Consider the following 26,208-nt stretch of genomic DNA (forward strand, 5'->3'; position numbering starts at 1 on the left):
ACACGCCTAAAACATCAATTGTGTATGGGTGAGAGCATGCAGAGTGGGAGTGAATGTTGTGGATGGAAAGGGATGTGAAGCCAAACACGAAGGACGATTGATGCAACACCATACGTACCTATTTACTTGGCAAGCGCGCCCAGGTAACGATACTCTTATTGACCGTAACTGCATATCGAAAAGTAAGTTTGAGGAAGGCACTATCGAAATCGTAGAGGCTGCAGACCTCGCTCTCTTACAGCACCCTGCACCTCTGCCTTCAGAAACGCAATCGTCTTTGTCCATACTGGAAGTGATGGTGTATCTTCTAAAAATGCGTCTTGAACCACATACTCAAGCCATTCTACCAAGGACTGTGCCTTTGCCATGTCGCCTTCCTCAAGTACGACTCGAGCAAGATACGTACCTAGGGCATGAGTATCTTCCTGTTCTGGCTCTCCTTCGACTCCGCTCGAGCACGATCGCACCCATGAGGACATAATGTCGCGAAGCTCTGGCAACGTACTCAGTTTACGGTCCGTAAATGTAGGCCTGGGTTTGGGTGCAGCAAAGTGAAGCCGACGCTGACTTGGATCAACGTCTTCGTCCGGACCCTTCCTGATCTTATTACGTCTGCGATTGGGAACGTCCAGATTTGACCTCTGCTGTAAGCGCTGTCGTTTCTGCTCAGCCAAAATTTCCAGCCTGATCTGTTCTGGAAGCTCATCGAGCAAGTCCTCTGGGATGTCTTCATCAAGTATTAAAGTCTGAGCCTCTGCAATGCCTCCATTATCTCTGCGTGAAACAAAATTGGCTTGTGTTAACGTGGGAACTGATGGGTCACGTGCTTTGAATTTGGGAAACAAGGTTGTGGTTTTGTGTTTCTTCTTTGGTGTCACGTTGACCCTCGTCGTATAAGGTTTGGCCTTCCTGGGTGATTGTGGTAGTACTTGCTGTGTCTTCCGTCCAACAAGGGACCGTTTTGCACGTCTTTGCTCAGCCAAGAGCTCCTCACGCATATCTTCAGGCAATGCTGCTAGGACTTCGGGGTCGAGTTGGCTCTCGCTAGGGAGCAGGACTTCTGAATCACTAATGAAAGGTGACTGTGATCGAGATCTCGACCCTTCACTGATGGTGTCGTCTTTGTGCTTTGCCTCAAACAGTTTGGCCGTTTTCGGAGCCAGCCGGGCTCTGATATCAGCTGGTAAAGCAGCTAGAACATCTGGATCGATCTGGGAGGGCAGCACGAACTGTGTGCCAGAAATATTGAGGGGTGTCTGGTCATTATCTTCCAGATGCGCGAGCTCGTTTTGCGCAGCTAATGAGGGTTTTTCGGGAGTTGGCAGCTCTTCTATAGGATCGTGATGTTTTCTAATCTTCACAGAAGTTTCTGAGATAGGACTCGACCTGGAAGCAGTCATCGTAGGCTTAGTAGCCGAGATTGGCGAACGTCCTTCCGAAATCCTGCTAATTGTCTCTGGTCGCTTGAACTGCAGCTGTCTCTGGCTGCTTTTCGAAGATGCACCCACGTTATCGAGCGTAGGTTTCAAGGGTTCAAGCTTCTGCATTTGCACACCAAGCCCGCGAAGCTCACCGGGAGGAAAATTATAGCTTCGCAGGACAGAGACTGCCTCCTTGCCGATGACCGTCTTGTCGTTTGTTGCAACACCCAAGGTGATGGCCTTATTGAAGGTATCACACTTTCCGTGGCCCAAATTCTTCGGTGGATCGAGTCCAGCATCAGCAGCTTTGCGCATGATCTTCATAGTAAGCTGCTTGCCCTTCACGACCTGCTCTAGCAGTCTCTTGGACAGCTCTTCACACAAACAATACACGAACTCTTCAGCCTGTTGCTGATTGACAAAACGAATGCCCCAGTTAATCTCGGCAGAGACTGATTTGCGCACAACCTGATCACCGACCTCTTGCCTATCGATACCACGTGAATAATCCCAGATCTTTTCACCAGTTTTTGGACCAAGCGTGTTGATGAGCTTTTCCTTGGTTACTGTGCGGATGTCTTTGGCGTATTTGACACCAATAACCTCGAGCTTGTTGCCAGTGCTATGTGCAACACCCGGTAGATCGGTCACTAAGAGTTCACCTATGAAGTCGAGGACATCTTCTGGCATGATGAGGTGTTGGCCAGCCGGTTTGGCCTTGCGTAGTGCAATTTTGGCGAGCAGGATATTGCTTCCAATGCCTACAGACACTTCACAGCCGGTCTTGTTTCGCACATCGTCTCGCAATGCCGTAGCAAGCTCGTTCGCTTTAATCTGCTCTCTGTAGATTGAGCCCTCGGATATGTCTTTGCCATCAGAACCACCTGCACGAATGCAAAGATCGCTGATGTCGATGAGTGCTTCGTCAATGCTGATGCTCTGTGCTATGCCCTCAATGGCAAGAATGGAATCGTAGAAAAGCTTGCTGGCTTCCTCATATGCTTTGTAATCATACGGTAAGACTTTGAGGTGAGGATACAGGTCAAGAGCATACTTCATCCACATACCATTTTTGATGCCATGGCTGCGAGCAGGGTAGTTGCAACTGGCAATCTCCGAACCAGGACCGCTTCCATGAGCGATGACAACAGGCTTGTCTTTCCATTGAGGATGCTTGCGAAGACTGACAGCGGCGAAGAAGCTGTCGAAATCGACATGCATGACGTAGCGGCGGGAACCCAGAGGTCTTTTGTGCCGCTGGCGCTGAGAGGATCGTTCCTGTGCTCTTGCCTGAAGTTGGGCTTTTAGCTCTGCCTTCCAGGTGGAGAGATGGTGGAGACGAGACTCTCGGTAGTATTGGTTCAAGAAATCGGGATTTGCAGTACTTGATTTAGCCATATGAGGGTTTTGAAGTAGGATAGCGTTGTGCTCTTCAGCAGTCAACTGCCTCTCTTCTCCCTTGAAAGGCGAGTCAGCCTGGGGTTCGGGGTGTGGGTTGTGGTCAATCGATGCATTGGGATGAGGATGGTTGACAGCGTCCTTGTCTTCCACAGTAGGCGGTGTGTCAGAAGTGAGTGAGTTTTGTGTAGCAGCGAGCTGTAGAAGGAGCTCATCAGACTCGTCCTCTGGCTCTGCAGCTTCATCGAATGATATGTTGGTAACAGCCTCAGGGACGTCATGAGATAAAGAGTCTGAATCTTGGATACCAAGCAAACCAGTGGTACGTGGGGAAGCATTGATTTTATCAGCGACGTGTTTGACCTGAGAAACGTACCAGCTCGATTCACTTGCGGCCTTATACCCTTCGTTACGCTTATTGATTTCAGCGGTCATCTGCCCACCTTGAAAACGGAGCACCTTCTGAGTCTCGCCTTCATCAACAATTCTGTAACTATTCCACGGAAGCAATTTCCCAGCTGCAACGCTGTCCACGATCCAGGCGGGAGCGACACACCTATATTTGGCAAATTCGACCTTCTTTTTAGGCGTAAGCTCGGACGCGACGATATGAGTAACGGCGGTCTTCCCTTCAAGATACTGCTGAAAGCCTCCGCCATGGGTGACAACGAGGACATGGAGGTCTTGGAGGGAGGGCTGGGTATAGCCGTTCACATGGACGACTATACTGCGAAAGATCTGCGGTTTGTCCGATTGGGAGCGTAGGTTGGCATCGAGGTTCTGCAGTTTAAGCTTCTTGCGCCTCATGTAGTCGGTGAAACCGCCGAACTTGGAGGCTGCATACTCCTCTCCATCTTCGCCGTCAAAGGTGTGTTCAGCGATACGTTTGCGCACTGAATTGCTGTTCTTTTCTAGTCTGGAGCCCATCGCGGGCGACAAGCAACAATCATAACTTTGCGATCATGTCCGGCTCGGCTCCGACTGAGTAAGAGTATCGCGAGTACTCAACACGAAGACAATAACGTGGCAATGAGATGGCTGCGACAATGAGTTCAAATGCAAGTAGCCTGGGCGCGTCCCAATCTACCACGCGTCATAAGCGCACTACGAAAACAGTTCAGGCTGCCAGGCGAGAAGATGGAGCAGCACTAAGCAAACGCTAGCGGCTGAAGATCTCCAAAAATTTTGGTTTCGAGTTTGAGGTTCAGGTTTGTCGCAACTTTCTTTCTTGAACAGTTTCCAGCTGGACATTGTTGTGTCTTGTAAACTTTAGTATTGCAGCTTACTATTCACAGCTAGTCGAGATGTCAGGCACACAACCTGTAGCAGTGTACTCACTGCGAATTCCACCTGGTGACATTATGGTCCCAGCTGTGCCAGAATTCGCTGCAATGGTAAGTCAATCCGCTTCAATAAGTCTGAGTGACCTCCTAACCATGACTGTAGTTCCGTCTCACAATGGCCGCCATTGATCCAAGTGAACAGCCTGAGCTCGAAGCTGCCGACGATAAGCAAAAGCCTCGAGCAACTCTAAAAGTTGTCCGTGTCGCTGAAGATATGTTCGATGATGATGAGGATGAAGATGACTACGAAGACATGGACGAAGATGATGAAGACGACTCTGAGGAGGAAGGTGTCAATGGCGGTCCCAGTTCCAAGAAACCTAAATCAAAAGCTGCTCTTCTGGCTGGCGACGATGACGAAGATATGGAGGATGAAGATGAGGAAGATGAGGAAGATGCCAAGGACCTTCTCGCCAGGATTATGAACGTCGACAAGAAGGGCAAATCAAAAGCTTTGAACGGATTGAATGACGATGATGATGACGAGGACGACGATTCTGTCGAAGGTTTGGGGCTCGATGAGGTTGTCATGTGCACACTCGACCCGGAAAAGGTAAGTCCTAAGCTCAAGCTTGTGCAACAACCCAAGTACTAACCTATATGTCTAGCAATACCAACAAACCCTTGACTTCGTCGTTGCTGAAGGCGAAAAGGTCTTCTTCAAGGTCTCTGGCAGCCTGACTGTCCACCTCACTGGAAATTACATCATGCCGCTAGATGAGCCAAGTGATGACGAGGATGATGAGTACGATCTTTCCCCTGACGAGGACGAAGAGGATCTCGACGGTCTTGACGCCCTTGTAAACGGTGATGACGAGTCCGACGAGCTCGACGACATCAAAGACCCCAAAATTACAGAGCTAGATTCTGAAGAGGAGGCAGACCTCAAGTCGAAGATCACTGCTCCTCCAGCCACCAAAGGCAAGAACAAGAGACCAGCCGCAGGTGATGCTGAGGAGGATGTCTCGCTGGACACCATCATGGCCAAGTCTCTCGGCAAGCCTGATGATACTGCTGCCCCAACAGAGGCCAAGAAGCTATCTAAAGCTGAGAAGAAGAAGGCCAAGAAGCTGAAGAACAACGATGGTGAAGCTGCCACTCCACCCCAAGACACTACGAAAGAAGCTGTCCAAGCCAGTGGCGCTGACTCCGGTAAGAAGGTGCAGTTTGCCAAAAATCTTGAACAGGGTCCAACTCCTTCCAAGAACGATCCCGCCAAGCCAGACACCAAGACTGATTCCAAGAAGTCTTCCTCGCTAGGCGTAAAAGACGTTCAAGGTGTCAGCGTCGATGAGCGCAAGGTTGGTACCGGTCCTCAAGCCAAGAAGGGCTCCAAGCTTGAGATGCGTTACATCGGCAAGCTCGACGACGGCAAGGTCTTCGACAGCAACAAATCAGGCAAGCCATTCTCTTTCAAGCTTGGCGCTGGCGAGGTCATCAAAGGTTGGGACCTTGGTCTCGCAGGTATTGCTTCGGGCGGTGAGCGACGTCTCATCATCCCTGCACACCTCGCATATGGCAAGAAGGCTCTACCTGGCATTCCTGCCAATTCCAAGTTGACCTTCGACATCAAATGTATCCGGGTGTCATAGAATGATACCGATGCCAAAGCCGTTGACGATGTCGAAAACGACAAGGTCTCCGCTATGGACGCTGACTTTCCTGGCAACGATGGAGAACTTACTGCTGAGGCCAAGAAGAATCAGAAGAAGAGGAATAAGATGACAAAGCAGAATGGCGATGCCCCAACCACGAAAGATACCGTTGACGACGACAACAAGCCAACCATCAACCCCATAGTCAAGGTCAAGCTCGAACAAACTTCCGACGGAGAGCTCAGCACCACCATCAGCACCTCTCCTCAATTCGACGGCGAGATCAAGGACGAGAACCCTGATGAGAAGACCAGTAAGAAGAAGAAGAAGAAAAACAGAAAGAACAAAAAAAGCCACAACAAACCATCGTCTCCTCCCACTGCCTGAGTGGTGTTCATAACAGATGAGAGACAGCATCTGCGTTCAAGGGAACTGATCAGGAAAGGGTCAAAAAAAGGCGTCATCGTGTTACAGATCATGGTTTCAAAAGTGTTTTGTTTTCGAGATACCCAGTTCCAATCGAGGATTGCATGAAAAAATTTGTACTATCAGCTAGGTTTGTGCATAGATGATAAGGCTGGGGGAAGGGGCATGCTTTGCCACACACAAAAAGAGAGCGATTAATGTTGTGCTAGAAACAAAATTAATGGAGCTCTACTGGTAGTCTGCCTTTCTTCTTTTCTTATGCTGACGTGTTGTGATTTCTCGCAGAAGTGTAGATCATGACTGTAAGAATAAATTTGTAATTGTCAAATTGTACCACGCTCAAGGAAACTCCTCAAACACCATGCTTGTGCTTCAATTTTTCGAGCATCGGAAAGAAAAAAGAGACTACAAAGTCTTCACCTTCATCCACTCACCAGTCCCAACTCCAAGGTTAAGACCATTCCTCGCCCACCACTCACGTACCTCGCCTTCTCCACCACCGCCAACGGCATCTTCCATTGCTTCCTCAATGTCGCAAGTCTTGTACTCAACGCGCAATCCCCATTTACGACTAGCCTCTTTCCACCACTCCAGCACGTTTGCGTGACCGTGCTTCGTTGGACCGACCAACACTTGGTTGTCGAAGATCATCTTGGACCCTTTCAGGCTGTACCATAGATCCAGAACCTCGACATGACCGCCTTGCGAGGCGACAGTGGCGACGCGCTCTTCGTGCGAGTAGGGGATGCCACTTCGTTCCCACCATGCAATGGACTGTACACGACCGCATTGTGCAGCGAGCCAGATTGACTTGCCAACCTTGAGGGGCAGCTCGCGGGACGTGCCGGCGAGCTTGAGGTTGTTCATGCGCCACCAGTCGAGGACATCGACCAGACCTCTTGAGCTGGCGTTCTCCAAGGCTCGCTCGGTATAGTGTAATGGTAAGCCAGAATCTAGCCACCACTGCAGCACCTCTATGAATCCGGCACGTGACGCGCCGTCTATTGCGATGGCCTCGTAGACTTTCTTGATGACAGCTGGGCAGTCTTTCCACCACTGTAGTATTGCGGGTGAGTTATAGATGCACGAGGCTTTATGAGGGAGGACGGTGGATGGGAAAGAGGTCCAGAAGATATCCTTCTGATTCGAAGCCAGATACGTCAGTACATCGGTCCTGGCGAACCTGAATATGATGTCTAAGGAAATAGGCGACAAGGTCAAGGGTTGGTCTTTCGAGTGCTTCTCGAAGAAGAGCTTGACTTGACCTATTGGTCGTGTCAGAATGACCCACTCCAGGCTGCGTGCTTTGCTACCTGACTCGGGCACCAGACCATGCCACTTACTCGGCGTAGGGATATGTGTGTAAATATCAAGGGCGGTAGCCACTTCCCAATCGCCTAAGTGGTCGAATATTTGGGTCCAAATTTCTAACGGTAAAGCAGACTTGCTCGAATGCTCCGGCTTCACTGCAACCGGTAGAGCTAGGGCGCGAGCTCTCCGAAGAACCATCTCGGTCTCTGAATGGATAGCCTCAAGCAGCTCTGTGTCACCTGCCCAGTCCCATTCGATCTCTGATTCGGTTTCCAGGTCGTCATCCAGGGATTGGCAATCACTGGGCAAGGCCCAAGACCAGATGGCAGGTTCCAAGATTTGTATCCATTCCCATTTCCGGCGCAATTTCCCTAGATGCCTTCTCCAGATCGGACTCTTCACCTGTTCAGTGCTGAGCTCAGGCAACATAACAACCCGTTTCGATGTATCCCAACATCGTATTGCATGCAGCAAAACATCGGTCGTCATGCCTGCAAGTATAAGAGAAATCATTCCAGCATCAGCAACCATGACAAGTATATCCGCCCAGCGTGCCAGCTTGTGGCCCTGCATTTCTTTCTGCCTCCTATAAGGGTCGACTGGTGCATTGTCAATCCAATGCAAGTTTGCGATACTACATGCATCTCCTAAGTATTCCTGGAATTCGGACTTGGGACAATCCGATATGACCTTTAGATTGATATCTGATCGCTGTAACAGGAGAGGAAGAATCTCGGGGCCGATTTTCGCGGTCATATATGCCAGCACATTGACTCTGCGCTTGGGCGGCCTGAAGCCGCTTTTCGGAAGCAGCGAATGCATTGCTAGAAAAGTGCCATCAGCAGGAAAAGAAAGTTGGTGGAAGTGAAGTTAAGAACAAGATCCTTCAACGCCTTTACACAAGACTATGCAGGTGTGATCGAATCAAAAGAGCCGCGTCGTGGCGAAGACTGGTTGGGTCTGGCTGAATGTCAATGAAATGCAGAACGGTGCAGACTTAAGCGAGGTATAGATGGAAAGCTGACGGTGGTTTAGCAGAAAATGGAGTTGATCACAAATAGCATCTGTTGTTCTCTTACAATATCAAGGCTCGATGTTTGCTATCAAGGTTAACCCTTCGCGATTGCATTCATACTCAATGGTAGTGGTTGCGACAAAGATCTCGATCATTCCGTCGTTGCACATGGCTCGTGGGACTTTTTGCAGGGATGATGACCTCAGCGGAGTTCCCTTCCGCCTATCGCCACTGCTAGAAGAGCCCAACTCATTACCCAATAGTCTCCTTCTTGTTTGCTGGGCTGATGCTTCATGCAAGCCTAAACTGACCGCTTCCGCCTTTAACCATGTCTATGAGGTCGTGATCCGGCATGGTGAATCGAGCGACAACGTGGCGCATCGGGAGCGGCCCTCTTCCCCGGGAACTCTGTGACTGATTGATTGATATGCTGAATGGCGAGCTTCGATATGTCGTCGTGAGATAGAATTTGATGCCGTATGAGGCTGTCGCTGCAGAAAGTCGAGTCCTGTATCGCATACCATCTCAGTGAGACTGCTCAATTGCAGCAATATTGTGAGAAGTGTTTGTGGGAAGTACTATACTTGCTGTATAACAACGAAGAAAGGTAAGATCCAGGGCGTGCATGCCACATGTAACCACTAAAGCTTCCCTTCTATGCAACTCGAGGAGGAAACGGAGTTCTTTTGAATAGAAGTGCGAAGCCTCATCCGCTAACAACAGAGGGCACTATTGACCAGGCAGCAGTTTGAACTAGTAGATTAATGAACCGTGATAGTCCATCATCTACTACCCATCAGGCCTATATTGAACCTGCCGAGTACATGAAGCGCGCTCTCAGCTGTGCTCACACCATCCAGCAACACTTGTCACCCAACAAGCCAAGAGTGTCAATCAGAATGGCATCCTCCACGACCACAGATCCGTCTATGCTGGCCGACTTCCGCTCACACCTTCAAAAATCTCGTCGCATCTGTGCTCTCCTCGGCGCAGGTCTTTCAGCCTCCTCAGGTCTTCCAACGTTTCGTGGAGCCGGCGGTCTCTGGCGAACTCACGATGCTACCGTCCTAGCAACACCCCAAGCCTTCAGAGCAGATCCATCTCTAGTCTGGCACTTCTACTCCTACCGCCGCCATATGGCCCTCAACGCAAAGCCAAACGCCGCCCATCACGCCCTAGCCCAGCTAGCAAAACACAAACCACAATTCATCACCCTCTCTCAAAACGTCGACGGCCTCTCCACAAGAGCCGGGCACCCACCAGAGCAACTCAAGCTCCTCCACGGCAGTCTCTACGACCTCAAATGCACAGACCAACGAAAATGCGGTTACAAAGAATCAAACAACTACACAGACCCTATCGTGCCATCTCTAGTCATCCCACAAGGCGGTGACGTCGCAGCATCCGACGAGACCACAACAGACTCATCCTCGCAAATCGACCACACCAAAAACCTAATCCACGGCCTAGACATTTCAGACATCAAACACGACATCCCCACAATCCAAACCTCAGACCTCCCACAATGTCCATCCTGCCAAAAAGCTCTCTTAAGACCTGGCGTCGTCTGGTTCGGCGAGTCATTGCCAGAAGACGTGATGGCCGATGTCGATGCGTTCTTCTCCTCTGCTGAACCAATCGATTTAATGCTCGTGGTTGGAACGTCGGCAGTCGTATACCCTGCCGCAGGTTATATACAATTCGCAAAGCATAAGGGTGCCCGTGTTGCTGTGGTCAATCCCGACCCGTCGAGTGGTAACAGTCTCGATCTGGGTCCAGGTGGGAAGGATTGGTTTTTCATGGAAGATGCTGCGAAGATATTGCCTGAGATGTTGAGGCCTGTAATTGGTGACATTGAAGGGTCTCAATGAAAGCTATTTATTGAACCGCAGCAGCAAAGACCTTCGAACAGCGCCTTTGCTGGGCGAGGTCATAGTTTGATCCTACGCGTTTGCATGTTTGATACATCCCTTTTTAACCGTCAAGCTCTATTGATCCTACACAGCTATGTGGGTTACGACCGTGTAGGTCCGTCGTCCTCTGGTGTGGACAATATCAGTGACCGTTATGTCCTCACTGCCCTGGACGTTGTTACCCTATGTCATAAGCCTTCGTACACGTCGTTATCATAGCCTCAAAGCACATCCCTGAACTCCGACCCTGTCCTGTATCCCGTCACCTCCGCTATGCATGCTCAACAATGCCGTACCAGTGCTTAATGCTTGAACATCAGGTCGACCTGTGTTCGACCTCATGCAGTCTCATCACTTGCCTCGCTTAACTAAGGCGATTCGAAGCTCTCTATATCACTCGTTGGCTCACTGCTCGCCTCGTCGTTACCATACATGTACTCATTCTCAACCACAGCCTCCAGCTGTTCAAGTTCTTGGATGACATTCTCTACATCCCCGATCAGGTTTTCCGTGCCGGCATTCTCCTCTGCGGCTTGTAGATATTTCTGACATTCTCGCAGCACGTCCACAATCTGAGCAGACTGACCAGATGTCAGCGTAAAGCGTTGCTCATGGGCGGACGCTGGTATGTCCAGGAAGTGCTTGACGACGTAGGAGATGCAACCGCGAGTGAGATTGTGTATTTGACGCATAGTAGGCTTGTCTTGACGGAGTCGGTCGATGTCGTCCTCGTCAATTGGGCCAAACAGCATCCTCTGGATCAAATGCATGGCGTCGTTTCGCACATTTCGCTGTATCTCGTTTGGCGCCATGAGAAGCGCTGGTGCCCAATCACTGAGCTGCTGCAGTATCAAGATTCGGATTTCGCCCTGATTAAAGACCTGAACTCCTTCTAATTGTGCCAAGGCCTCCACGAAATCATAGTAGTCACTGCTATAATGACCGTCTGAGTCTGCAACAGCAGCTAGGCACTTCTTGATTGTCCCTAGTACTGGCTTTCTGGTTGTACAGCATTTGATGAGCATGAAACATGGCCGGAGGAAGCGACATGCGGTATTGTACTGTCTCGAACGTTCAAGTCCTTCGAACAGAGCATTGGTCGTACGTTCAAGAAGACTGGGATATGTGCATAGTTCTTTGACCACTTCGTCAGCCGCATCTGGGTTGGAGCCACCTGCCACAAGCCTTCTTAGCCAATCAAAGCTCCCATCCTCTTTCAGTCCGAGCAAGTATTGCTCGTCGTTGGACGCATCAATCCCGCTACGTTCCCTGTGAAACTCGGGCTGAAGGTTCACAAAAGGTAGCAGCTCAGAAAAGATCTGCATGACAATTCCATGATTGAAAGCCTTGTTCTTCTCGCGAGCAGCTATGTACGCAGTGTACTTTTTTCGCAATTCAAGTGGTGTTGGTTTGCGGTTGTAGTCCATGTGCATCCAGATGATCTCGGCAGCCTTGGCGAGAAACTCATGATCGAGAAGTACCTGCACATCTGTGTCGCCAGATTTTGCGACGGCATTGAGAAGGCCAAAGACCTGATCCCAACTTCTTGGGAATCTTTGCAACTGACTCCATTCCTTTGACACTAATTTCAGTGAGCCATCGAGCGCGTTGACCACACGCTGTTGATCAACCGAGTCTCCTTCTACAATTGCATTCGAGCTTCGTAATGGTGTGAGAACACTGTAGCAAGTATACAGCAGGCTCGAAAACATCCTTCGAGACAAAGTGTAAAATGCTTGCATTATGGTTCCCACAACAGTGCGTTTGGTGTAGAACCACTCCATGATGGCAAGTGCACATCTTGGACATGCCTTCGCCAACTCGCCCAGAAGCCTCATTGTTTCTTCAAACTCAGCAGCGTCTTTCAATCGCGATGAGACGGCATTCACATAGTCCAGAGTTATTCCCAGGAGCTGGCTTTCTAACACGTGAGGTGTTGAGCCTGACTCACCATGGTGTATACGCTCTGCGATGTGTCGAATAAATTTGGCATGCGATGGGTCCTGTGCAACATATCTTCTCAAGCATATTTCGTTCTCTTGAGCTATCCTGCTCTCCAGGCCTTTTGGTAGCGGTACGCTCGTGGTGTTCTGAGCCGATAGAACAGGGTAATCGTGCTCGTATGTGACGATGCTGGATTTTCGCTGGTAGAAGAGCATGTAACCATTGTAGAACTTGAGGAAATTTCCATAACTTGCGTCGGTTCCTCCAAACGCCTGATCCCTCATGTGCTCTGGATCAAATTGCGTCACATCTATGTCGTTGAACTGCAGCCATGAACGTCTTCTGTCCTTTCTAGAAGGTCTCTGGCGGATGAAGGAGTAGTAGTGGCCGGTCTCTGCGGTTCCTGAATGTACAATAACTCCAACGAGCTCAAATATGTCGGTGGGTAGTTGTGTATTCTCGCTGCTTAGAGCTTCCACCGTGTATGGCATCATGTCAATGGTTTCCGGAAACTGGAACTCGTCGTTGACCTTGCATCTCATACCAGTCATAATGTCGTAGTCAAACCGCTTGAGGTTGAAAATGAGGTTGTCAGGAATCTCTTTCAGGCAAGCACGCTTGACAGCATCAACGTGTCTACCACAACTTGTACACGAATATTTGTTTTCTCCTTGCAGAACTTCGCCTTCCACATAAGCTGCCAGGCCCTGTTCTAGACCGTTTTTACCTTTGATCTCAATTTGGACGGCGCTGAAGGGCTCTATTCTTTCTGAAATATGCTCGCATTCCATAGACTTGATCTGTTGAACAAGTTGGCCTCCGTAAAAGGACTTGAACTTTTTCCGTGCATCAGCATCAACAAGTTGTGCTTCGAGACGATCAAACAGCAGATTGTAGAACTCATCCACATCCATTTGCACAGTCACGTCAATTTGCTCGCCATTGTACTGGGTTACTGATTCAATGACTTCCTGTGGATTGACATATTTCTCGCAGGAACTTTGCATATTAGCAAACAAATTGCTCAATTCGCAGAACAACTGTTGCTTCATACTGTCAACAATGTCGAGGCCGATGATAAAGTCTCTGAATCTCACATTCATAAATAGTTGAGAGAACAAGGAGTTGAGGTAGCAAGTGTTCGATAAGTTCCGTTGGCCAGCATATCCCTGTTCAGACCTTATAGCCTTTCTGTCGTTGGCCCACATCTGCGAAAAAGCGTCTTCATCAACTGCACTCTCGCTCATTTCTGCTGCAAGCACGGCGAGGTCGTCTGAGGATTGACATAGTCTGAGCACCAAGCCATAGAGAGCACTTCGAGCCTCGAAATCAATAAGTGGTGTACTTTGTTCTTCGAGACAAGCACTCGAGGAGTCCGAGAGAGGAGGAAACAAGTATTGCTGGTAAACTTTCCGAATAAGACTTGAGCTTTCGGGGACAGTGATGCCTAAGTTTGCAAGACATCGGACACAATGAGCAAGTATCTTGGCCAGGTTCAGTGGCACTGCTTCGTTAGCACAGTAAATATTGTTTCCAGGGTCGTGTTGCGTGAGCAACAATGTCCAAGATTCAGCAAAGACTCCTTTCAGAGACTCCTCAGAAAGTGTCCTTGATACTGTTTCGAAGACTGCCACAGCAATCTCCAGAGCCTGCTGACTTAAGGATGGCATATCACAGGCGCGAGCTACCAATGGAAACAGGTATTTCCACAAGTGCTGAAGACAAATTTTGATCTTTTCTGCATCAAATCGCGCTCGCGGAGAACGAGATTCTTCTATTTTGGCTGTTGTTTTGCCCGACACAACGCCTGCGACGTTTAAGATAATAATTGCTGCCGTCTTTCGCGAGTCGATGTTCGGGTTTAATAGTACAGCACTTGCAAGCAGTTCCTGGAAGCTTGCTTGTCTGTTCAGATGCTCCCATAAGCGATCATTGTGTAAGGATGCTTCAATCATGACATCCAAGAAGTCACGATCCATACCTTCCGAAGAGACATCTCCGCCTATCTGCTTGCCTTGGAAGTCACCCCAGAAATACATCAAATGCCTCACAAAAGACTCAGGCTTGTCGAAATACGTGCTTGAAACATTGTCGGGGACCTTTGCCCGTAGAGCGAGCTGCAGTGTCTCGATCAAATCTTTAACTATTGTCAAACGCAACGAATGATCGTCAACCATGCTCAAGTGGTTCAGCGTGCTGATAACTGTGGTCACGGCGTATTGTATGAAGTTGCAGTTTGGTATGTTGCTTAATGACTCTTCCTCAATAGAAGATCGTAAGGCATTAGCGTAGTAAAGCAATTTGAATGGCTTGCGCACAGGGAGTAATTCTTCAGCAGATAGGGTCATTGATTTCACTTCAGCAATGACAGTGGCTTGTGACGAGAAGACCACCAGAAAATCGTAGATCGCTTTAGCGACAGGTTCCCGAAATTCCAGCAAGGCGTAAAGATCTCTGAAATGGTGCATGATTGCAGAATCGACGGGCGATGATGCGCGAACTGCCCTTCCTGGGCCAATATCAGTAGCACCTATAGGTTTACTGATCTGTAGGCTGCCTGGGATGAGATTGAGCTGCTTTACTGTCTTCGTGTCGTCCTGAAGCTGGAGACGTACACCACTTTTGACAATATTTATCTGGCTCCATCCAGTTAATTCAACCAGAAAACGCCATAGCTCTTGGCCGGTACTTTCCTCGCCAACAGTCCAAGTAAGGTTTCCCTCCCGCATCTCAGAGTCGGAGATCCATCGTAGTTGACACTCGACCGGCTGACCCTTGGGTTCGAATGTTGCCAGAGCGGGACCAAATTTTTCAGACGCCGACGGCTTGAATCGCGGTTTGGATTTGAGGCCATTCAGCAATTTCCGTAATAGTGAGAGCGATCGGTGGAGACGGGCCTCGTGCTGGCTGTTAACCGTGTTTGTGGAGGCATCAGGACCATTATCTTTCAACGAGTTGGCAGATTCGATAACTGTTGAGATGCATCTATCTACCAGCACCGCATACATCTGCTGTTCACCGAGATGACGCTTGCTGACCAGGTCATCATTGTTCAGATAGGTGTGCACAATGTAATCGGATGCCATCTCTGCAACGTGAAAATTCGACGCTTCGAGCATGATAGACCAAACTCTTTCCATCGCAGGAATTTGAAGACATTCATCTGTATCTTGCATACTGTTTACTTTGTAGCGAACGTGGAAGTCCGTCAAAGCTCGACAGAATGCTAGTACAGCCTCATCGAAAAAGGCTGGTGGCAGGGTAGGCAGAAAGTCGCAGGCAACAAGGTCTAGAAATTCGTTGCTGACCTGCATTTCGTTGAGGATGTTCGCAAAAGTGGTCCATGCTTCGGATCTCAAGGCAGAGGAGCTTGTCGTCAGAACATTGACCCACAGCGTCTCACAGAGGGTTCTATCTATCAAGCGCGGTACGGCCATAATCAACTGCGCTAGCCCGGATAATCTTGCATTGTACAGAATCTTCATAGATCTCTCTGAGGCGACAACGTCGAGTGTATTGGTGTTCGACAAGAAGATGAGATCCTCGAGGAGAAGCTCCACATAGTTAGTAGCGGAGACAACGTTAGCTGTCTCGAAGTCATCCGCAGAGTGTAGTAGTGCTGTCATCAGAAAGATGCTGCCCGTTGCGTATTCTGTGTGGAGCAAAATGTCTCTTTGCAGCGTAGTGACTAGCTCATCTCGTTCAGGTCGTGCTAAGTTTGTTACACGATGAGCAGTTACGTTTGCTCGATCTCTAATGAGCCATCGGTAGATATTCTCCTTGATCAGTTCTGTTACATCTGTCGAGCATCTGGCTGGTGTGAAAGCTTCTCGCAAAAGATGCAAACACAGTTTGACCATTTTCGCATTGATGCCCTGCTCGATACCAGAGAACCGATCGATCCTCTGAATAGTGGAGTCTAAGAGTTGCATTGTGAAAGTCAGTAGGCGTTGGTCGAATTTCTCGAAGGGCACATCGTGTATTTTCTCGTACATGTACATGAGTGACTCGAGATTGAGATGTTGTAAGTTGGTAGTAAGATTCTCAACGATCGCAGCAGCTGATCTGTGATCTTGACTCTCGAGAACAGCACGCCAGGCTTTGTCACTGTCGGACTGATCCCATCGCTCGGACACGCAAAGGAACCCAATCACATTGAAACTTCTCTGCACGACTTGTGAAGGGCAGTCAACACCAAAGATGAATTCCATCAATTCGTTGTTGCGAATGAAGTCGATAGTCAGGTTCAAGACGTCGGCTCCACGTCGCTGGTCGGATGATTTTGAAATGCGTGACCAGGTCTCCACTAGACCCGATGACATGGCCTCTATGCCACTGACTCGAAGCTCCATGCGGCCATACATGACAAACTGTTTCAGAAGTGAGAACTTGTATAATTCCTGGACAAACGTATGCCTCAGAGCCACGTCAGTTTTGCCAGGGTCCAAGTTCGCTGTGGTAAGGACGAATTTGGCAAGGTCTGGAAACATACTGAGCGCTGCACCTATGAGACGGACAAAGTTTTCCAGACAACCAGCACTATTCTCGATGCTGAGCCAAGAATGTTGCTTTTTGATAGCCTGCCGTAGAGCACCATCTGCTGACGACACGAAGTTTGAAGTTGTTGCGCGTAAGGCCTCGAGTGTCCGTGCCTCACAAGGAACGCTGTACTTGCAATTTGCCGCGAGGAACAAGCGGTAGAACGCGACAATTTGAAGGAGTACGGCCCTATAATTTGAGTTGACTGGCACCTTTTGCACCATCTCATCAAAAAGTGTCGCGAAAGATTGAAAAGGCTTCTCGCTGTCGTTGCGAAACAGGAGTGAAGCAGCATGGGAACAGAAGTCGTTTACCGACAACTGTAGATTTTTCTCCAGCAGTTTGTGTAAAGACCATGTTGACTCTGGCCAGAGTACCCCGTTGAGCAAGCGTAGAAAGTCGGGCGAGATAGCTGGACGCTGTGTAGCTGGGTCCAGCGCACCGGATGTCGACTTCAGTCGGACTATATCAAAATTGAGCATGTACATAGTCGTGGAAGCGAACGCGCCTACAAAAGCAAGAATGTCTGCCTCAGTTGTGCTAACAGGCAGTGCAACCCTTCTTTTCAAGAGAGAGTTAATGAACAAGGGAAGCCGCGAGATGAGCTCAAGATTGTTTTGGAGAGTTTGCAAGTCATACTGCGCGAGCGATGACTGAATCTCTTCCATCCAGCTTGTTGTTGTTTTGAGCGTCTCGGCAAATTGCGATTCTTGGGACCGTTCCAACATCTCTGCCACTCCCTGCGTAGCCCTGAGAACTCCAGCCTTTGTACCATCATTTTGAAAGGGAAAGGTCTGCCATATGGAAGGCGCTGTAATGTTGGCACCAGCATGAAGCAATCTCGACCAGCTGGTATCTCCAACAGACTCTTCGACGTCCTCTGGTGGACCGATCTCGATGACGACTTCCGACGGAGACGACGATATCGATATCGGCTCGTTGAGATCTCCAGGAATGTTATTTGACGTCTCACCATCGGAAACAGTGACGATGATAGGCGAGTCGGCGTTCGATGTGGTGCCGTTCGATAAAGGATCTGTCGGATTGCCCTCATCATTGCCGTTCGACAGCAGCTGTTCATTATTAGCTGACTGTGCTGAGAGAGGTCGTGTATTAATGGTAACTCTGCTCGTGGGAGACACGACATTGACCTCAGTTTCTGCTGGCGGAGATGCGTTAGGTGTAGTCGGCCTCTCTGCGGGAACTATTGTTGATTGTGGTAAGGCAGGACGATCTTTAAGTGGTGGTATTTCGCTTCCTTGAACATCATCTCGGCCATGCATGTCTGTGACAACATTGATGTCCAGTCGGGGTCGTTTGTTCTCGTGCTGAGGTAATTCAGATGTGCCTGCCGATGTGCTGCGATTCCTTGACGCCTGTTCCGAAGCCTGCGCCATCATGAAACAGAGATGTCCAGTATTATTCTATTTAATTGCCATCTTCCAACGTCGACAATTCCGTGGCTGTAATTGAACAAGATAATGCCAACTACAGTAGTAGCGTCTTGGCGCAGGCAGCCAGAGGGATAAATGTAACCAGGAAATACCGGTGAAGAAGAGGTGGAATTGTAAATGGTGACTCAGCACGTTAGACCGAGTGCGATCGACCTATTCATAAGTTTGTGGTATCAGACGTGGGAGGAAGCATGCAGATGCTTCAGAAGATAGACTTCCAGGCAGGAGCATGTCACTTGTTGCCACAAACAAAGAGTCTGGTAACAGTTTCAATTTCTTACAACACAGATTGAGTAAACAAGCAGGACGAAATACAGGCGTGAGTGACAAATAGCTGAATGTGTCAAGAATCAGGCTGCAATTGACTATTGCTACTAGCAAGAACCACATGAATGTAGACGAAGGCCCACCTACGATGCTTTAAATAATCGCGAACGCGTCGCGTTGTCTCTAAATTCAGAAGCTGTCTGCCTGCCGTAACTTACTGTGCGTATCGCCACGGCCACATTGATTGTTTTCGCTGCTGTCGCGTGTAAGATGTGAGCACATTTGCCTTGTGCCTACAGCTCCCTATGCAAGCGCTATGTCGTCTTTAGACAATGAAAGTTTCAAGATAATGCTATACAGACAAGCATTGTAAACCACCGGGAACGAGTCTGCCATGATCGCTTGATGCCGACAACTTGGTAGTCAAGGCGACAATTCATGCGTCCCCAGCACTTGCGAAGCTCGCCTGTCTCGACACGTAGAAATGGAATCAGCATAAGATCTCAACTTCGCAGTGTCAGGTGTGTACCGGAGGCCAACAAGGGGATCTGGGAAGTCTGAAGAGCATGCACATCGAGATTTGTTCCTGATATGCCTTGTTAGGATATAAATGGTATCAGCACGCCCCTTTTAGTGCGATATTCGCGGTAGTCGTCGCCGAAAAACTCGACAAGGTATTTCTCCTCGACCTTTATACGATGAGAAAAATACCTCCACAATACAACTGTATATGCCACAAAGCAAACAGGGTTGCGGAGGATCAGCTGTGTTCCCAATCCCCACCAGAAAAAGCCAAAGTATGACGGATGTCGCGATATTGAGTATACGCCGGTCGTGACGAGGACGTGATCCTCCTTCTTGGTCGACTGAACGACATGGTTGAAACTCGAACCAGCTTGTTTCATTGCGAGGCTGCGGAATGTCTGCCCAAACACAACCATCGCTATGCCTATTGGTACAGTGATGAAGGGTACTGATGGTAGAGATGTTATATAGAGATATCCAGTCTTCTTCAATAAATAACGCGATACTGCTTCAAACACAGCTGTTGTATGCGCAATATTGTAAGCCACGCCGTTGAAAAGTAGAAATGAAGATACTTCGGCCCTGGTAAAATTATAGCGAGCCGTCACGTTAAATTCGAGGTAGTGGAATAGTGACAGGAGCGTGATGAAGAAGGATACTCTCCATAAATAGTGTTGGGCATAAGCCATTTGGATTGTCGCTAATGTGCTGATACCTAGACTTATACCAAGACCAAACGCATATTCCGATATCCTAGACAGTGACCTGTTGCCCCGAGGCTTGAAATCAGGCGATATGCGGGACTGTAGAGGAAGAGGTTGCTCATACTGCTTGCGCTGAAAGGGAGTTGACACGTCTCTTTCCATCCTGGTAGGTCGGCTTTACTGCGTAGGTAGTCAAACTGAACTTGGGTTTTGCTTTCCAATTTTTCCCTAATCGGCTCGTATGTACTGTACTCAAAGGATCAAGTAATGAGTTTCCCGTTCTCGTCGAGGAAAAGAGTTGGGATTACGTTGTTAACACGGACCACTTCACAACATACTTGTGCCTCTGTTCTCGGGTATGCAGCTTCTAGGTTCCACAAGGGTATCTGGTTCCAGCAAAAGACGTCTGGACTCCGACTTGGGCGCTGTCCAAGAGGATAATCTTGCTGCACAGTAGGAATTGAAAGCCACCCCCTCGAGACAGCAAAATTGGGCCCGTGGACTGACAAGCCACCAGCATGCAGGCAACGATTGTGTACGAAATGACCGGCGCTGAAAATTTGGCCCCTATCCTGGTTGCGAAGTTCCGGTACATACTAGGCTGCTTCGGCCATGTTAGTGTAATTTATTACGGCTACTTTGTGAGAGAAGTAACACGAGCTCAAACGCCGTCTCTGGTGGCTAAATCTTATGGGCAGACTAGCGCTGGATTTTGAAGTTGGTATCCGATCACAATACGTGGACGCGGTTCAGCCCAAACTCACTTGTTCCGCCCTGCTTCTTCGACTTTCAAGATCTGCACGCAGAAGGTAGAAAGGACTCGGTTTAACTCCACTGAAGCCATGGGCAAGAAGAGGAAGAGACATAACGAAGCGCCTCAGCATCATGCCAATCACCCAGCTGTGCGTTCTGCTATCGATGATTTCGTCGCACCCGAAATAGAGGGTGCTCACTTGTATACAGAGAAAGATGAGATGCCATGGGACTTACAACCGTGAGCATAGATTACTTCTTAACTGCGTCTACGAACACGAGGTCTGATTGCTGGTAGGTATTGGAAGCACAGACACAGCTTGTTCTCTCTGTACGATCATGGCATTTGGACGACTGATGACTCTTGGTTCGAGGTCACGCCCGAATCTGTTGCAAAGTGCGTAAAATGGACGTGGAGCCGAAGGTGACGCCGACCGAGCTAAACATCACAATAGTAAAATAGCAGAGCACGTCGCTGCGACCAAGCCAAAAGACCGACTCATCATGCTAGATTGTTTTGCAGGTGTAGGCGGTAATGCCATCGCATTCGCATTGAGTGGCTACAAACGCGTCTACGCCATTGAGAAGAATATGGCAGCTTTGGAATGTGCGCGGCATAATGCAAAGATCTATGGCGTGCACAACCGAATCACCTTCTTCCATGGAGATTGTTTCGAACTGCTGGGCTTGGACGACGGCAAGTCTGGTAGAAAGATCGATGAATTGGTGGCAGTCATCAAAAAAGCTGGCATAATCTTTGGCAGTCCACCTTGGGGAGGTACGAAGCTGTTTTCTTTCGATAGTACGAGCTAATATTAGCAGGTCCCAGCTATAAAGATGCAGACATCATGAACCTGGAAAACATGCCGTACTCGCTGGATTTCATGTACTCAAGGTTTTCGCAAGTCACGAAGAATATGGTTCTTTACCTTCCCAGGACCGGCGATTTGAACCAGATTGCGGATTGTGTAGAGCAGGAAGACAAGGCGCAGATTGTTCACTATTGTATTTGTGAAAACAGCAAAGCACTTTGTGCGTATCTGGGTAGCTGGAAAGACATAGAGGTATAATGGCCAGAGACAACGGCTATGAATATTACTGATGCCCCAACGCTGTCTTGAATTACAGTAGCTGACAATGCCTTACATCGTCTTGGTCGCCTACATGTTAATCATCCTTGAAGTACTAGTAGGGTTTGTGTTGGACGAGTGCTTGTGTGAAAAGCTTTGTGAAAGTCTCGACCTGCGCCACCACGCCTTCTGCAGGTCTCGGGGATCGAAAACTGTTCGGTTGACCGAGAGCCTGTACTTCAAATTATCGCTCTTAGGAGAACAAAATGACCTAGTTGATACGTTCTAGCAATTTGATTGACAAGGAAACGCGCGAAGAGGAAACAGTGAGGTTATAGTGATTCCTGACTCAGGTAGTGATCAATTAGCGCCGCCACGAGTCAGGACGTTGCTCCTCCATTCACTTTCTGTCAAGTCAACTGCCCGACCAAAACCAGAACACGCACGCTCTGAACTTCGCACTCTACCTAGTGCGCGCCTATACGTTTGTATCTCAAAATCACAACGTCGCCTATTATCACTACGACTCACCATGCAAACGCCTTCAGCGCCAGTACCTTCCACAAACAAATGATATGTGCATAGCGCATCGCTTGCCTTTGGAGCGCAGGTGGCTTTCGAAGCAGGGCGGGCATGAAGCCTCTGATTTAAGAGAAGCGAGCAGTTCCCATCATGGATTCGAATACTCCCACAGAAAACGGCGGTTACGCCGACCTCAATGACGAGAATGGCGACAATCTTGACGACCTTTTCGCTATCGACGATGGAGGCTTTGATATTGAGCAAGACACAGACAATGTGCAACCAGGCGTGACATACGACGACTTCCTTCCCACCGAATTACCCAACGACCAAAGTATAGAGAATGCGGAATTGAGTGCCCTTTTGCAGGAAGGAGTGGCAGAAGACGTTGAGGGTATTGACCTGGATGCTCTAAACAATCGTCCACTCGAGATAGGCGAGAAGGCCATCGATGCTGTTGATTATGACGACATTGGCGACGATGATCTGCCTGATGAGGTAGAGATGGGAGGACCGGTACAACCTCCCGACACCTTTCTGTCCGGTATTCGTGAAAGTGCTGCAGAATCTGATATCGACGACCTATTTGGCGATGGTGATGATGATCTGTTTGGAGACACAGGACATGATGATCAAGGGGATGGTCGAGCCAGAAGCATAGAAGACAACACTGCAGGCAGCAACCAAGCTCCTGCTAATGGAGGACTCTTGCGTGCACTAGCTGAACGAGATGCCACAATGACAGAAGAAGAGACACGCCAATGGGTACTCCAAGAGGCCCTGCTGTCTCGGGAACCTGGACAGTTTGGACGACCGGATATCGATGACATGGATGTATGGATGCACAAGAATTTCCCAGCCTACGACCCTACTGAGGACGCTCCCTTCTGGAACAGAATTCTACCACCAAAGCCTGCAACTTACGTTGTCAAGGACACAAAGACCAAGAAACCTCGACCAATTCGCCCTACCAAAGTAACGCTAGATATCGAGCCTGATCAGAAACTTCTTTTCGCTACTCCAGCAGCTATTGCACTTCCGTTCGAACGTCGCGCAGATTATGTATATATTCCGGTGGGTGTGACACAGGAGCGGTTCGATCCTTTAGACGAAGAGCAATCTGACGACGATTTACCTAATGGATTGACCAACGAAGACCTCGATCTTATGTGTACTGACTTCGATACGTTGTCTCATCTGGCGGACGAAGACAGTGTCTTCTCAACAAGACCACAAGCTGTTGATGAAGATGCAAGCATGTCAGAGTACGAGAACGATTTCGACGACTCTGAGAGGCCAATCAAGAAACGTCGTATTGGTTTAGGTGCTAACGACATCGTCACGATCCATCAATTCGAAATCCCTTCTTTTGACGATCCCGAGAGACTGACAGCGAAGATCGCGCGCGAGGTAGTACTCGATCTGAATGACACGACACTTTTGGTTGAAGAACTTGATCAAGACGCTTCTAGACAACGTGCCAAACCTGGTGAGAGTCGATACCAAATCGCGACAATTAAGGATCGCCTAGCACGACGCTTCAAGACTTCGAACGATGCGTCCTATAACCTACTGCAGCAGAACCAAAAGAAGGTTAGAGGACAGCTAACCAACATGGCGATCGACCATTCGATTCCCGCGATCCGCTTACAGTACCCTTATTATCAGGTCAGGTTGCCTGCGAAAGAGTTGCGAAATTGGCACAGGAAACAAATCTTGTTCAAAGGCGGCGTTGCGTTCCACAAGGTCAACAAACAGAAGCGCAAGGAAATCAAGAACAAGCCAATTCAGCAGGCCTTCGGGAAGACGCGGGATCTTTCCGTGGCCGACAACTCCTATGCTCTCCTGCTCGAATATTCTGAGGAACATCCTGTCATGCTCTCACAGACTGGAATGGGTAACAAAGTCGTCAACTACTATCGAAAAGTGGACGCTAGCGATACACAACGACCGAAAGCCGAGATAGGGGACACATCTGTGCTAATGCCTGAAGACAAGTCTCCGTTCAATAACTTTGGACATATTGACCCAGGTCAGGCCACATTAGCAATATACAATAGTATGTATAGAGCTCCCATCTTCAAGCAGAGCCAAGCATCAACGGACTTTCTCATTGTCCGCGAGGTGACTGGTATGAACGGTCAATTGCACTACCTGCGTAACATCGACTATCAATATGTCGTGGGACAAGAGCTTCCCAGTGTACAGGTTCCTGGACCTTCTGCTAGATTAGTCACAACTGTGGCCAAGAATCGGCTGAAGGCAATTTCATTCCGTATTGCACGAAGGAAGAAGAGCCATCGGCTGCGCGTCGAAGAAGTCACTCGCCACTTCCCAGAGACAAATGATATGCAGAATCGCCAGAAAATGAAGGAATTCATGCAATTCAACAAGGAACAGAAGGAGTGGGAAATGAGAGGCACCGAGCAAATTCCGGACGAAGAAGAGATTCAGAAGACGCTTGTGCCCGAGGAGATCTGTCTTCTTGAATCCATGCAAGTCGGTAACCAGTATCTGCATGATTCGGGATACGCAGACGATGATGCGGGTGGAGACGACGACAAGGACGATGACGAGAAAGACGACAAACAAGATATAGCCATTGAAAGACAACTTGCGCCCTGGAAGACAACTAAGAATTTCAAGCTAGCTACGCAAGGCAAGGCTATGCTTCGCCTGTATGGCGATGGAGATCCTTCCGGTCGAGGTGAAGCATTCTCGTTTATTAAGACTAGCATGAAAGGTGGCTTCAAAGCTCAGGGTCTTTCGGCGAACGAGAATGTGGCTAGCCAACGAGGCAAGGAGGCTGGTCTGGGTGGGCACACCTATAACGTGGCTCGTCAACAACAAGCCTACGAAGAATCGATTCGCAAGATCTGGAACAGGCAGAGAGATGTTTTGTCTTCTGTGGACGAAGCTGAAGACATCGACGAAGAAGGCGTTGACGGTCAGCTTGATGACTTTGCTCGATCCCGAAACATTCGAGCTACACCGGCATCTGGATTACAGACACCAAGCGGCAGACGGCGAGACGACGAGACAGGCACTTCTTTCAGCAAACGTAGTGCCAACTCGCAAGCTCAAAGATATCTTCGAATCAGACGCAGAGTGTGGGATGCCAGCGCCGATGCATACGAATGGAGAGAAGTCGTTGAATCAGATCCGCAGGTTATCAAGATGTACCTCAAGCGGAAAGAAAAGATGGAGGTTCAAAAGTAAGTTTTCATTCATGCTAAGCTCGATCGAGTACTGACAAGTGTAGTCTGTCCCAGGCACTACCAACCGGCGATCATCAAGTCGATGCGCTTAATAGAAAAAAGTATACTCCTGACCACCTCGCATCATACCTGAATCAAACACTAACCATGACAACAGGCTTGAAGACGAACTCGCTAGACTCGAGAACAACCGTAAGGCAAAACGCCGCAAGAAGAACCGACCATCCGAAGCCACCATCGATGGCGACCAGACCGGAGCAGACGGCAACGGTGCTGATCCTTCAACTCCCGCTCCTAGCAGCGGCGGCAGAAACAACGCTGGAACACAGCGCAAATGTGCCAACTGCGGCCAAGTCGGCCATATCAAGACAAACAAAAAGTCAGTAAACTCTACCTGCAAGCGCTGTGGATTTGATCTGGTAAAGAAGAAGACGGACGACTTTGGGAAAGCCTTGTCCTTTGATTTTGCTAGTCTCCAGCACCATGAGACATGAATTTTTCCATCCTGGCAAAAAGCCGGCTGTAGTTTGAACGAGACAAGGGTGGTGACTGCCCTGTTGTCTTGCTTCGACCACATGTCATCGTTGCCTTGCTTTGCCTCTCTACCTTGCTGATGCCAGAGAGGGGCAATTGCTCTATCATGCGCCCTTTGACCCTTTACCTGAGACACACTTCACTCACTTGACTTCACTTCACTTTACAATGACATTTGCTAATATGTGCCTCACTTACAGGTTATGTCCAATGCTCAACGGAGAAATGGAAATGGCGCCCGCAGGACCCATGGACA

The 26,208-nt window shown here is 49.0% G+C and overlaps 8 protein-coding genes across 8 annotated transcripts; 5 read left to right on the plus strand and 3 right to left on the minus strand.

The window, feature by feature from the left end:
• Positions 1 to 200: 200 nt before the first annotated feature.
• Positions 201 to 3,746, minus strand: REV1 (deoxycytidyl transferase; the record flags this gene model as incomplete). The annotated part of the gene is made up of 1 exon (XM_064897492.1): positions 201 to 3,746. One exon carries the CDS (start codon positions 3,744 to 3,746, stop codon positions 201 to 203), a length of 3,546 nt encoding a protein of 1,181 aa, XP_064756442.1.
• Positions 3,747 to 4,180: 434 nt separating this feature from the next.
• On the plus strand, positions 4,181 to 5,754 carry FPR3 (peptidylprolyl isomerase fpr3; the record flags this gene model as incomplete). The annotated part of the gene is made up of 3 exons (XM_064897493.1): positions 4,181 to 4,213; positions 4,266 to 4,715; positions 4,771 to 5,754. The coding sequence occupies 3 exons, from the start codon at positions 4,181 to 4,183 to the stop codon at positions 5,752 to 5,754; spliced, it is 1,467 nt and encodes a 488-aa protein (XP_064756443.1).
• A 54-nt stretch (positions 5,755 to 5,808) lies between these two features.
• Positions 5,809 to 6,476, plus strand: LTR64_003131 (uncharacterized protein; the record flags this gene model as incomplete). Its single annotated transcript, XM_064897494.1, has 2 exons — positions 5,809 to 6,070; positions 6,469 to 6,476. The coding sequence occupies 2 exons, from the start codon at positions 5,809 to 5,811 to the stop codon at positions 6,474 to 6,476; spliced, it is 270 nt and encodes an 89-aa protein (XP_064756444.1).
• Positions 6,477 to 6,588: 112 nt separating this feature from the next.
• On the minus strand, positions 6,589 to 8,316 carry LTR64_003132 (uncharacterized protein; the record flags this gene model as incomplete). The annotated part of the gene is made up of 1 exon (XM_064897495.1): positions 6,589 to 8,316. One exon carries the CDS (start codon positions 8,314 to 8,316, stop codon positions 6,589 to 6,591), a length of 1,728 nt encoding a protein of 575 aa, XP_064756445.1.
• A 1,092-nt stretch (positions 8,317 to 9,408) lies between these two features.
• LTR64_003133 (uncharacterized protein) lies at positions 9,409 to 10,380 on the plus strand (the record flags this gene model as incomplete). Its single annotated transcript, XM_064897496.1, has 1 exon — positions 9,409 to 10,380. The coding sequence occupies one exon, from the start codon at positions 9,409 to 9,411 to the stop codon at positions 10,378 to 10,380; it is 972 nt and encodes a 323-aa protein (XP_064756446.1).
• Positions 10,381 to 10,790: 410 nt separating this feature from the next.
• Positions 10,791 to 18,302, minus strand: LTR64_003134 (uncharacterized protein; the record flags this gene model as incomplete). The annotated part of the gene is given in 2 exon segments (XM_064897497.1): positions 10,791 to 16,846; positions 16,859 to 18,302. The coding sequence occupies 2 exon segments, from the start codon at positions 18,300 to 18,302 to the stop codon at positions 10,791 to 10,793; spliced, it is 7,500 nt and encodes a 2,499-aa protein (XP_064756447.1).
• A 2,810-nt stretch (positions 18,303 to 21,112) lies between these two features.
• Positions 21,113 to 21,678, plus strand: tgs1 (putative diacylglycerol O-acyltransferase tgs1; the record flags this gene model as incomplete). The annotated part of the gene is made up of 2 exons (XM_064897498.1): positions 21,113 to 21,386; positions 21,431 to 21,678. The coding sequence occupies 2 exons, from the start codon at positions 21,113 to 21,115 to the stop codon at positions 21,676 to 21,678; spliced, it is 522 nt and encodes a 173-aa protein (XP_064756448.1).
• A 672-nt stretch (positions 21,679 to 22,350) lies between these two features.
• LTR64_003136 (uncharacterized protein) lies at positions 22,351 to 25,912 on the plus strand (the record flags this gene model as incomplete). The annotated part of the gene is made up of 3 exons (XM_064897499.1): positions 22,351 to 25,415; positions 25,463 to 25,519; positions 25,576 to 25,912. 3 exons carry the CDS (start codon positions 22,351 to 22,353, stop codon positions 25,910 to 25,912), a joined length of 3,459 nt encoding a protein of 1,152 aa, XP_064756449.1.
• Between the last annotated feature and the right edge of the window lie 296 nt (positions 25,913 to 26,208).

Source organism: Lithohypha guttulata (assembly GCF_036872675.1).
Source record: "Lithohypha guttulata strain CCFEE 5908 chromosome Unknown scaffold_2, whole genome shotgun sequence".
Taxonomy (NCBI): Eukaryota; Fungi; Ascomycota; class Eurotiomycetes; order Chaetothyriales; family Trichomeriaceae; genus Lithohypha; species Lithohypha guttulata.